This window comes from Branchiostoma belcheri, unplaced genomic scaffold (assembly GCF_001625305.1).
Source record: "Branchiostoma belcheri isolate BF01 breed outbred unplaced genomic scaffold, Haploidv18h27 scaffold57, whole genome shotgun sequence".
In the NCBI taxonomy this organism is placed as follows: Eukaryota; Metazoa; Chordata; class Leptocardii; order Amphioxiformes; family Branchiostomatidae; genus Branchiostoma; species Branchiostoma belcheri.
In genome coordinates, this window is record NW_017804209.1 from 388,004 (window position 1) to 400,173 (window position 12,170).

At 40.6% G+C, this 12,170-nt stretch overlaps 1 protein-coding gene across 1 annotated transcript; it reads right to left on the reverse strand.

Moving 5' to 3' along the window:
- Positions 1–2,049: 2,049 nt before the first annotated feature.
- Positions 2,050–8,545, reverse strand: LOC109481694 (fibropellin-1-like). Its single transcript, XM_019784281.1, has 9 exons — positions 8,360–8,545; positions 7,408–7,524; positions 5,675–5,788; positions 5,264–5,377; positions 4,806–5,030; positions 3,836–3,964; positions 3,015–3,128; positions 2,620–2,676; positions 2,050–2,190 (listed from the first exon to the last, which is right to left on the reverse strand). The coding sequence occupies exons 1-9, from the start codon at positions 8,460–8,462 to the stop codon at positions 2,090–2,092; spliced, it is 1,074 nt and encodes a 357-aa protein (XP_019639840.1). The 5' UTR covers positions 8,463–8,545; the 3' UTR covers positions 2,050–2,089.
- Between the last annotated feature and the right edge of the window lie 3,625 nt (positions 8,546–12,170).

Below are 12,170 nucleotides of genomic sequence, written 5' to 3' on the forward strand. Positions count from 1 at the left end.
CTACATTCTATCGTCTAAATATGTACATCAAGTAACTGCAAACACTACTCAGCTTACCCGCAACCTCCCAAAGAGCCTCCCAATGCCCCAACAAACCCTGACCCCCCTGACCCTGCCTGAATCGATAATTTGAGCGCAAAAACAACATCGTACTGTAGCGCGAAATATCCGAACCTTAAATACTTATATATAATGAACACACTCGACTAAAATACATGACATTTCATGTCACTTTTTTTACAAGCTCCGTTGGGTACGAGTTTTGATTTGGAATTTTTTTTTAAACCAGACGTTAGAACATTCCGTAGCCAAAAAATCTAGAAATAGGTTTGTTACGCAATAGGCAGGCTGTTTTGAGGTACTATAAAAGACTAGATTCTACAGTTTACAATATGTCCAACCAGTAACAGCAAACACTATTCGGCTTCCCCGTAAACTCCCAAAGAGCCTCCCCATGTCGCAACAAACCCTGACCCCCCTGACCCTGCCTGTTGTCTCACGTACTTCTAGACTCTATTATTAAAACAAAGTACACAACTCTCTCCGGCTGCCGAGAAGGTTGCGTCAGAACAGGTGGGAGAATGACCTGTGTAACTACTGCCGTTTAGAATGGTAAACCATCAATAATAATAGTAATATTATTTAACTGACAATGGAACATGATAATGTCAACTGCAATCTGGCCTGTGAGTGAGTTTTGGTAGAGTATAGTTCACATTTTACTCCAGTTTGTATAACTGCACCCCTCTACAAATGGAATGGTCTTGAGAGCTCATAATGTGTGCACCGTGAATAAAAGCATGAAGCCAAACATCACTACATGTGTACATGAAGAAGTCAAGAATGGCCTGAGGCCCTCTTATAAGTTTGTGAAAAACACGTTTTGTTAAAGTTTGTTAAAACAATTGTTAAAGTGTAATCACACGAACGAGCGATCGCCATGACGTCATAGTAGGCAAAAAGCGAGTAACGGTTGGTTGATTTGCCCACCGATAGTTTGCATATGTCTTCAAAAAAGTTGCATGTATATCATGTAAACAAAAACAGCGATCGCTCGTATATTAAGCCTTTCATTGTACAAAACACCAACATTGGCACTATGATAAGTCAATGACCTGCACCTATATATTACCTATCCCTGACCGTTGAACTCTGGCTGCTGGCACACGTACGCGTGAGTCCACAGTCCAAGTTACAAGCAAATGTAAGGTCGTTGTAGTTTACGCCTGCATTTGTCGCATTTTGTCACTTTTTATTCTGGCAAGTGACAGAGTAAAAATGCTTGTCACCAGTGAGACCTTTAGAATGAAGTACATGTCACACCCAGGTATTTCTAATGCCTGTATGGATGGATGGCGGTGTCTGACGCAAAAACACAAAACAAACCAATTTATTGCGCTCGTGTTGCGTGTGCAATGATATATGGATATAGCTAACTTTATTTCACAGTTAATTGACCTATATATATACTCACGTGAATCAAATGGTGTTCACCTGCACGTATATGCCTTCAAAAATACTAGTGATGAAAAACAACAGCCACTGTACGCGTCAGTCACAGTCAAATTACAATTAAGCAGATGTAAGGTCGTTGTAGTTTACGCCTGTTTTTGTCGCATTTTGCAGTGATATGAACTGGCAAGTGACAAAATAAAAATGCTCGTCACCAGAGAGACCTTTAGAATGAAGTACATGTCGAACCCAGGTATTTCTAATGCCTGTATGGATGGCGGCGATGCAAAAACACAAAACAAGACAAATTATTTTGCCCACATGTTGCGTGTTTCATCATATAAGGAAAAAGTTGTAAATTTCATTTCACAGTTGATTAACCTTTGTCACGTGAATCAGATGGTGTTCACCTGCACGTATATGCCTTCAAAAATACTAGTGATGAAAAACAACAGACCAATTCTGCGTCATATATCTACATCCACTGAGCAACGGGGCAAACGTGCAAATAGAATGATTTAGGCAAAATCTGCATTTATAAATCCACTTTAATCATGCTAAAAATGAGTTTCATTGTTTTTATATTTTCATACTGTGTTCCCATTATAACGGAACATAAGCCAGCCTGCATGGGGAGTCACCCGGCTCTGCACGAGAAAGATGCCGGCCCCTCCTTCTTGCAGTACATGTTCCTTGGACAGGAGGCGCTGCTGCACGGGTCATAACTAGCGCTGTCCGCTACAGTGAAAGAAAATCAAGATATCAATAATGACATCATATAAAATCTACTGCAGTAGCTTTAATAATTGTAATAGTCGTATACCTATCGTATAATTATGTATGAGTGGCTGTAAACGACTAATGTGTGATTGAAAATTGATATTTTCATAGTTGAATGTATCATCATTCTATAATTTGTGTATGCATATCCTACAGCTTGTCCATGATCTGTTTTAAAGTACTTTGCAGATTCTTCAAATCCAAATTCACGTTTACACACGACCATCATGAGTAATTCATTTTTCTTCTACAAATGTTTTGCTTATTCCATGTCCAAGCTTTCATCTGTTCACGAAAGACAGTCAAGGATTTTCATCTGGTAAGGAAAGGTAGGAAAAAGAATGATGTATGATCTTGTGAAATTACCGAGGCAGATGAAATAGTTGCCTTCGTCCTGACACTGCCAGTCGGACGGACAGGAAACCATGGCGCACAGGTCAAGGTCTGAAGAGGAAAAAGAATGAAGTAAAGAAAATCATATTGCAAGCATCTTGACAATAAGATGCCTACATTATGTACTCCATTGGACCGTCAATTCATTAGTTTTGACTTTGCCTTGTGCGAAAGATATGCCAGTGTGTGAAAAAATGCAGATGTTATACCCGATTGGATTACATCATAGTACCCTATCCGTACAATCAAGGAAACCCAAAACACAGGAAGTCTTAAATCTCCAATATCTTCATTCCCTGACTGCAGCAAAGTTATGCATTTCTAGACATTTTTTTTCTATCATGTGCTAGTGATAGAAAAATGATGTATTGAGATCCCGCAAGCCGTACCTGTTTGGCAGTTGTTCCCTGCGTACCCAAACTGGCAGAAACAGCGGTAGGAGTTCAAACCGTCCAGACAGATTCCGCCGTTCGCACAAGGCTCCGAGGAACACTCGTCAATTTCTGTCGACAATATTCACAAGATAGTAAATTTAAACTGTCTAGTAATCATTGTCATTTGACTCTGTTTTTTGTTGTTGTGCAGTATATAATGATATTACATGAAATGGGAGAATGAAACAAATGCAACATATTGAAGCTGCAGTTATGTTGAGCTGTTTGCATTTAAGGAGTATGTAGGAGAAAAGAAAAACTCAATAGACCAACCTATATCGCAGGGGTCTCCCTCATATCCGACAGGACATGGACAGAAGGTGTAGGTCCCGTTAAAGCAGGTCGAGCAGACGCCGTTGTTGGGGCAGTTGTCCTGGGGACAGGGCGTTACTTCTGAAATGGCAATTACACTTGTTCAACATTATCATCGAAATCATCGGGTGTGACTCTGGTCTCTGCCCCCCTCCCCTATTTCGTACTTTTATACTTTTATCCATTAGTTACACAAATACTCTTGTATCAATTTTATTGTACATACAAATAAATTATCATCAACAACAACATTCTGTACGGTGTTCTGGGTTTATTTTGTCAGAAGCAAACGTATATCTTGTCAAATATTGGTGGAATACACTATACCATTGCAAACATTTAACAATCAACATTATCTTGAAAGTTCATCTGTGTTGGTAGAAATCATTATGAAGCAAGTTTAAACTGTAATTTCCAACACAACAAATTGGATCCACAATCCACATTGTTGCACATTGTCTTACCAGACTGGCAAACGTAGTGATGTCGTTCAGTACAGGAGGCGGTTTTAGCCCGATGACCATCTGCGCTGTCCAGGTAAGCACACAGGTCACAGGAGGTGTCAGGTTCACCGGCAGACCATTCCAGCTGATCTGGAGTTGACATAAAATGGCATAAAATCTTAGCTTTTAAGTTAAACCTCAGTCTAAATCTATGATGGTTTTGTTTCTTACGTTTGATTCTCAATTACAACCGCTATTAACTGAATTGGGTCATGATTTACAGTAACCAGTGGTTGGGAAAACCCCGCGAATCGCCTCCAGAATGTTTGAAATAATAACTTAAACATGATGGTCGTTGTTTTTTTTAATCATTCGTTTTATTAATTTTCACAAACATAAGATACGCACACAGAAAAACTTATACTGAAGGGACATGTAGAACAAAAAAAAAGATAAATAAAACCAGAAAACAATGAATAATGGTTACATATTGAATAACAGACAAAAGTGTTCTCTACAATGTTTTCAGCGTTTCAGCTATTTTCCCCCATTTACCAATGTGTCTTTTTTATTTTATCCACCCTTGTTGCTATAATGTATTATAATCTATGAAAATATGATACATATGAGATGAAAGTTTGTAGGTTAAGAGAAAATTGACAGTTTTTAAAGTTAAATTGGAGGGTAATTAGCCTAGGAGGATAATTAAATTTGAAGAAGCTGGACATCGACAATTCAAGTCACCAAAAATAACTCTAAAAAGGTCCAGATTTAAATGTTCCCTAGTATTGTTGAAAACCAGTCTTCCACTTGTATCCAAAATTTTGTAACAACGATGGTCGTTGTTTACAATACCCTGCGTACATAGTAAAGCAGGGAACCCGTATCAAAGCTTGCTCATTCATGACAGTAAATTTGACTGTTATCCGGTTTACGTATACATTCCCGGTAACTCATTGCATCAAGTTAAGAAATAAAAGCAGTGCCAAACCGGAAACACTGGTCCCGTCATCATATGTCATCACCCCCGGCGACAGCTTGAGTCCGATCCACGGGGACACGTCACTTCCGGCAGGGATGGAGTCAGCGATGAGCCGCTGCAGCTCGGCCTCCTTCACATCCACCAGGTGCCCTCCCCTGGTCTGGCACTCCTGGCTCGCTTCGGGATAGGACACGGCATCGGAGGAGAACAGCAGGCAGCCGTCGGCATACATGACTAACAAAAAAATTAAATTCCCTCGTGTGAAAATATAAAACATGCTAATATAAAGCATACTAAAACAGATGTGATACATTGGAGTGGCTTGTAGAACCTTGTCAAATCTTCATTACTTTTGTATATAGCTAACTCTTGCCTGGAGGCTAACTGCAAGTAATCACTGTTTTAATGTAAAAAAAGTATTTAGTATATACATCTGACTATATCATGTAGCCTAGCGTATGGCTTACCTGTTTCGCACCTCTCTCCAGAGAAACCTTTCGGACAGACACAGCTGTAGCCGTCTACCCGATCCACACACGTCCCACGGGCCCAGCATGGAGTACTGACACATTCGTCAATGTCTGTGACATCACAATGTGGATGGATCAAGTATCAAGTAGTAATAAAACCGGTATGTCGTGATGAAAATAACTCACTAAAAAGAAGTTTTGATCCTTTGATTTGTTAGGCTGTATAAAGTACTATACAGCTTTTCAAAGGCTAATAATGGGCTAGCTCTGGTTACTGAATAATATTAAAGCAACATACATTAACGATTCTCATTCAGGTACATTAACAGAGGTAACTTTTACGTCGGTTATAGAAATTATACAAAGCAGTTACTTTGAGCAAGGAGAGGTAATATATTGAAGTATTACCTATTTCACAAGAGGGTCCGGTGTAACCAGCTGCACACTGACATGTGAAGCTGTTCACTCCGTCCTGACATGTAGCGTTATTCTGACAGGGGGCGCTGCTGCATTCATCAAGATCTGCAATACAATATTTTTGCTTCAACCACGATACCTTGTATCATGTAAAACGTTGCGAACAAATTCAACCTGATGCAAATGTGCAAACTGAAGCAACCAAGGTCCAGGAACTATGTGATAATCTTCAAGATCCCGATTTAGATTTACTAGATTGTAAAACATCCATCCTACCTACGTCTACGAAGGTTAGACATTACAAAATACAAACAAGTAAAATCTGAGATTTTATACCTCCGGGCTTTTTATTGTATATTTTTCCTTGTTGTTTGTTATGTGTAGTTGATGGTGATGAATTTTATTTGTTAGATTTAGCGTTCCTGGTTGTGTTATACAGGTCAACTCAACATTTTCATCTGCAGCCCATACCATGTACCCACGGTAAAAATGCATGTCGAGAACGTCTGAGACAGTATACCACGGTATTTGTAAGTTAAGAAGTCGTAATATACGCCGAAAACATCCAAGATTGCGCAAGAGGACGTTGACCCCTGACCCATTGGCCCACCCGGAAGTTACTGGCAGCCAGCCCGGCGCCCCGCGCGACCATTTTCACACTCTAAGGGGTGTCCGAGACACGAAATACAAAATATTCTTACGCCCCAAAACACATATACAATAAAACAAAAAACCTGCACCATCTACAGCCCATTGGCAGAACATACACCGAGTCCCGTCTACCCCAACGCGAGATACAACTGCGATAATATTTCTCTCCTCGATACCTGACAACCTCTTTGAAAACCAAACCAGATGTGGACGACACCAACGATACTTAATACACGCCGACAATCAAAAGACAAAATCACTTTCACACTCAAAGGGGTGTCCATACGCTGTCAAAACGCATCATTTTCACGCACTAAAACACACATACTAAAAAAGCAAAACAACGTGCACCATCTACAGCCCAATAGCAAAACGTATACCAAGTCCCTGACATATCCGTCCACCCAAACGCGAGAAACGGCTGCGAATGTAAAAAGCTTTGTCCCCCACAAAACCCGTCCGCGCAGGGATACATCCCTACCCGGAGGTAAAAAAGCAAATCAAGCAAGTGGGAAAAATCTGCGAGGAGTCCATAATTTCAGAAAGCATCTTCTATATTTCATCAGTGACGAAGAAATGGCCTGATACTTAAACTTGCATATAACTTGATGAGTATGCGATTTGATACGATGAGGATTTTTTTTTATTCATCCACATAGAAAAAGGTACAAGACATGGTGGTGCCGCACTCAAGTGGAAGGCACTTAGGTTTACGGTACCACTAAATAAATACATATAATAAAGAAAAAACAAACGCAACTTTAAGACAGGCAAAACAGTATATACAGGAAATTCAAAAGCGCAAGTCCGGTTCCCCACCCAATGATAAATAATGGCAAAGAGAGGACACAATACATAGATAACACAGGGGGAAATTGAAATCTTCTAAAAACGTTCTGATGTGGTGATAAAGTTTTGGGTAAGTGATAATATATTGGAGTTGACAACTGATGAGAATGCGTAACTGCAACGGAGTAAAATGTTAGCTTTTGCGTTGTCAGTTGTCAATGAGGAAATGAAAACCAAGCAGCCCCTGTAATGCATATTGAACCACAAGAACTTCTGCCTCTTACCTGTTTCACAGAAGTTGCCGCCGAACCCAGGTGCGCACAAACAGGTGTGTCCGTACGTCAGGTCCAGGCAGGTGCTGCCGTTGGAGCAGAAACTGCTCGCACAGTCACCCACGGCGACTGTAGGTCAAAATACAGAAATTTAATCAAGTCTAGATTTTCACTTAACCGCGACGGGGGCCGACATTGTCTACCAGATACCTTTGACCCAATGTTGACGTCACATTTTCAAGAAGTCACGCGACAAGCCTCACTGGGTCAGTCTACTAAGGGAGGAACTTGGCGAAAGCTCTAGGTGAGATAACTTTATGTGTTGGAACTAAAAATTTAACTCTAAACATGTAACTACCAACACAGATGAACTTTTATGATGGTTTAGTCTAGATCTGTTTATACGATGACCGAGGCTAGATTAGTTTCGGCGGTCAATTCCTTGGGCAGGTTTACATAAACAAAACACAATAACGTGCTTGATATTACCGTACAAGGCAAGTTGGCAAGTTTTTCGATTCTGCTACCTTGACACAGAATATTATACGGAATACGAATCGCTTCAACGTATTTGATTCCCTAGAATGAGTGCCATCTTACTTGTATAAGGCCTCCCATACTCTCTCCCTAAAATATGAGGAATGAATATGGGAGCCAAGGTATACAAATTATAGCATGGGGCAAATTGGGTCTCCGTTTTGAAATATGAAGTTTTGCAAATGTTATTTTGCACAGTTGAGTGCAGATCAAGCAGATCAAAGCATGGCATAACTTGTTACCATAGTTACCTGCACATAGCCTCTAAATAGAGAGATAACAAGCCGAGGGAGTTTAGCCATCCAGTTTACAGTTTGTGGGCCGGCAAACTGTAAACTGGATGGCTAAACTCCCTCGACGTGTTATCTCTCTATTTGGCCAATTTCTACTATTTCCAGCCGCGCCCTCAAGCCTGGTAGAGGCTAACCTGCACAAAGGGCGAACTTGTCGTGCTCTTTTGCCCCGGAAGTACACCAGGAGAACCCGCAGGCGCCGCCGTCATCGAACACATCTGGCAGGTACACGAACATGTCCCCGAGCGGACCGCACCAACGCCCGTACGGGGGTCCGCACAGCGTGTGGAAAAAGTCCAGCGGGACTCGGCAGTCGTCGGCGTACTCTTGGAAATTCGGATACAAGAAGAACTTTATTGGACGACAATTGCACATGGTACAATGTATGGCAAACTACATGAAGAGAGTATCAAACAATAAAATGTGTTGAACAAGACCTAATGTCGAATAAACCTAACAAATCTACATCATAATTATTCAAATGATAAGGGATAGCAGAAGTCTTGGATAAAGTGTAACAATCGAGTGGGCTAATCACAAGTTTCGGAATGTTTTCTAATAACAAAGCATTCCTTTATATATCTACCTATTTTTGCGTTGTGGGGACCATTACATGTAAAGATATATTCAAATCTGTCTCTAACATCGAGACTATGTGACCTAAATTTTTATTTTGACGAATGATGCCTAGTAAAGGACATGGAAAGAGTAAAGAGAACATGCAGCTACTGTCTGATCAACTATAATGAACTTGGTTTGCTACTAGTATTATATGAAGTTCGACTTCTTCTTTGTAGGCAACGGAATTTAATCTATGTGAAGCCTATCATGAAGGAAGGGTGGTTCCAAGAAACAAACAAAATGAATGAGGTAATGGGTAAATAATACAAGACAGTTTTATTCATTAGAAAAGATACTATAAGCTACGATTTCCATTTGATTGCAATTGTCTATTAAAGATTTACTAATATTTAGTCTTGTTTAGTCAGTATAAGTGGACAATTATTCAACATTTTGTATTTTTATTTTGTTAGTTTGCAATGACCAATTTGTTTGTAAGTTTGCAATTCTAGGGATAACATACCTGGACCGTGTCACAAACGAAGAAATCATAAACAGCGTAAACTGTCGGTATGAAAGTAAAAACTTAAGTGGTACGGACGTGTAATGAGATCAAATGGACTGTAGAAAACAATTCTTCAAGGAACAGTAAAAGGAGCAAGAAAAGGGGGAAGGCAGAAGAAAAAATGGGCCGACAACATCCAAGAATGGACAGGAAAAAACCCTTCGGAAACCCTAACCCTAGCTCACAGCCGAGAGGGATGGCGGCAGATGGTCAGACACTCCACCATGCAGTGCCCCCACGACCCTGGCCTGGGTTAAGGGACCAAGGTACAAAGTACAAAGGCAATGACCACCCAAAAATCACTGTACTTTTTTCCCGAGTGAATGAAAATTAAAGCTTCTCACTGTTGACGCTGATGCAGTCCGACACCCAGCCGAAACATGTCTGGTTCCCCCCGTAGCAGGGGTATCGCATCCCCGCGGCTTCGCACGCGGTCCTCACGTTCTGGTTCGTCATGGCCCCCGCAGTGCGGACCTTGTAGAACTCCCAACCGTCCCAGGAAATGACGTGGACCACATCCTCTGTTTGATGTTTGATTTTCGAAATTTTTTAAATTTCGATTTTTTTGGTCAACATGTAAAAGTCTAAGCCACAGTGATGATAAACTATTGCAAGCAGATAATAGCACCGCTAAAAAGTGGAAATTTAAAGGAAGAAGAACAAATACAAGTACAGTGACGACTGGCGATATAACGTATGCTTGACTAAGATTTTTGTGCAATTTTATTAAACAACAAGACCACAAGGCAGTGATAGTGAACTCAATCAAGCTGCATATAACACCATTGGAAGATACAAAATTTCAATTATTAAATAAAGAGAGACCAATGTACGTACAACAACGCAGGAGGTGTATGTATGAAGTGTTCTAAAGCCCTGATTTAATTTGTCATAGATATTAAATGTGTGCTGTGCACGCAAGACTATAAACTGCAACTTCAGTACAAATCCACATGTCTAGTCCCGGCCCCACCAGACCTCTGTATGGACCAAAAGCAATGGAATAGGAATAGGCTAGTTTAGTCGTAGGATTGCGTATTACTGGTAAAATCCCCCCCCCTCCCCCTATATAGCTATTTGGACACATTAATACTATTTTATAAGGTCAAAGAACTTGTGCCATAGTCTACCTGCTGACACGGTCGGCAAGGCGATCCCAGCAACAATCAACAGCAGGAACGGCCGCATCTTTACTGTCTGTTCGGCTCAGTTGAGACCTCCGAAATGTGCGTCTGCCAGCCTTCCTTCTCTACACGACAGGCTAGGCAATATCAACCACACAGCTGACCGGTAGTGATAGGCTTGGACACCTCCGGTGAGAGTTCATGCTTCCGTTTATGCCTAGGTCACATTTCCAGACCGGGGCCCGGCCGAGTAGTATGTATGAGCGAAAAATTAACAATGTATATCAAGAATATACAGAAATAGTGCCCATGATTATATTAATTTTTCCCGTTTTGTTTTCTTTTATATCGTACTTTTCGTTCCCAAAAGCCGCCCGGACGGGCCCCGTGTGGGAATAGTGACCTCAGTATTACCAGGTTGTGTGTTTCAACAGTACCCCGTACTGGTGTAAGTAAACCTTGTTCTACCTACCATGTTTCGCCTTCATCCACATTTGGATATCCGTGACAACCTCCAGTCAATGTTAACTAATACTAGTGTTTTGTGTAATGCTGAGGTCACATTTCCAAACCGGGGCCCGGCCGGGCTGTTTCGATTGACCAAAAAAAATCAACAATTTATGTCAAGAATATACGCAAATAGTCCCCATTAGCAAATTTTTAACCTTCTTTGTTTTATTGTTGTCTTTTATATCATACTTTTCGTTCCATAAGACTGTCCGGCCAGGCCCCGGTTTGGGAATGTTACCTCAGCATAACCTCAAGACAGTGTGTTTGTTAATGCCCTTTAACCCTATCTAGACCGGGCTTTTTTGGGCTTGGTGGGACCGGGGGGGGGGGCGTCATTCGGCCCCCCCCCTCCACGAACTCGAGAACGGTATATCGTAGGACCACCAAATTTTCAGAGGATGATGTACTAGTAAAATTTATCATACGTACAATTTTTATGTCGTTGTGACGTAATATGACGTCATTATGACGTCATTAATGTGATTTTATTGGCCAAAACCGTCTAGATAGGTTATTCCCTGAAAACTAAACAGTATACGACATAACTTTACCAAAAGTGTTTACGACAGAATATTAGGATGTACTAAGTCTTATGTTGCCCATAGCAACACCGGTGACGTCATAAAATGACGTCATGCATATATTACATATCCGCCATCTTGGATCATCAATCTTGAATTTTGAAAAATAGTTTTTTTTTCAGGATGAAGCCTAAAATACATTGTAAACAGACTAAAGACATTCATATGGACCTTTTTTGTAAAAAAAATGGGAGTATTGATGAAATTTTAAGGAAAATAAGCTGCATTTACCTGATCTAAAGATATGGTCCGCCATCTTGGATTTTGGCCAATGACGTCATCAAATTAGCATAAATTATGCATTTTTAATGATAAAATTTACATATAATCATATGTGATGTTATTAATGTTAGAAACAATGTGTAACTTGACATAAAACCCATAAAATTCTGTTGTTTAAATGGAAATAATTAAATTTAGCCAAAAAATGACCTGTCAGAAACCCGTTGCCATGGCAACAAGAAAAATCAATAATCTATTCCACTGATACAGATTTGTTGCCAACAATATTTTTGGAAAAGTCACCAAGTTTGGCGGTTCTAGCTCTTGCCGTTCAGACGCTATGTGACATCAAAGTTGCCGCGGGCACTTTAAGCCCCCCCCC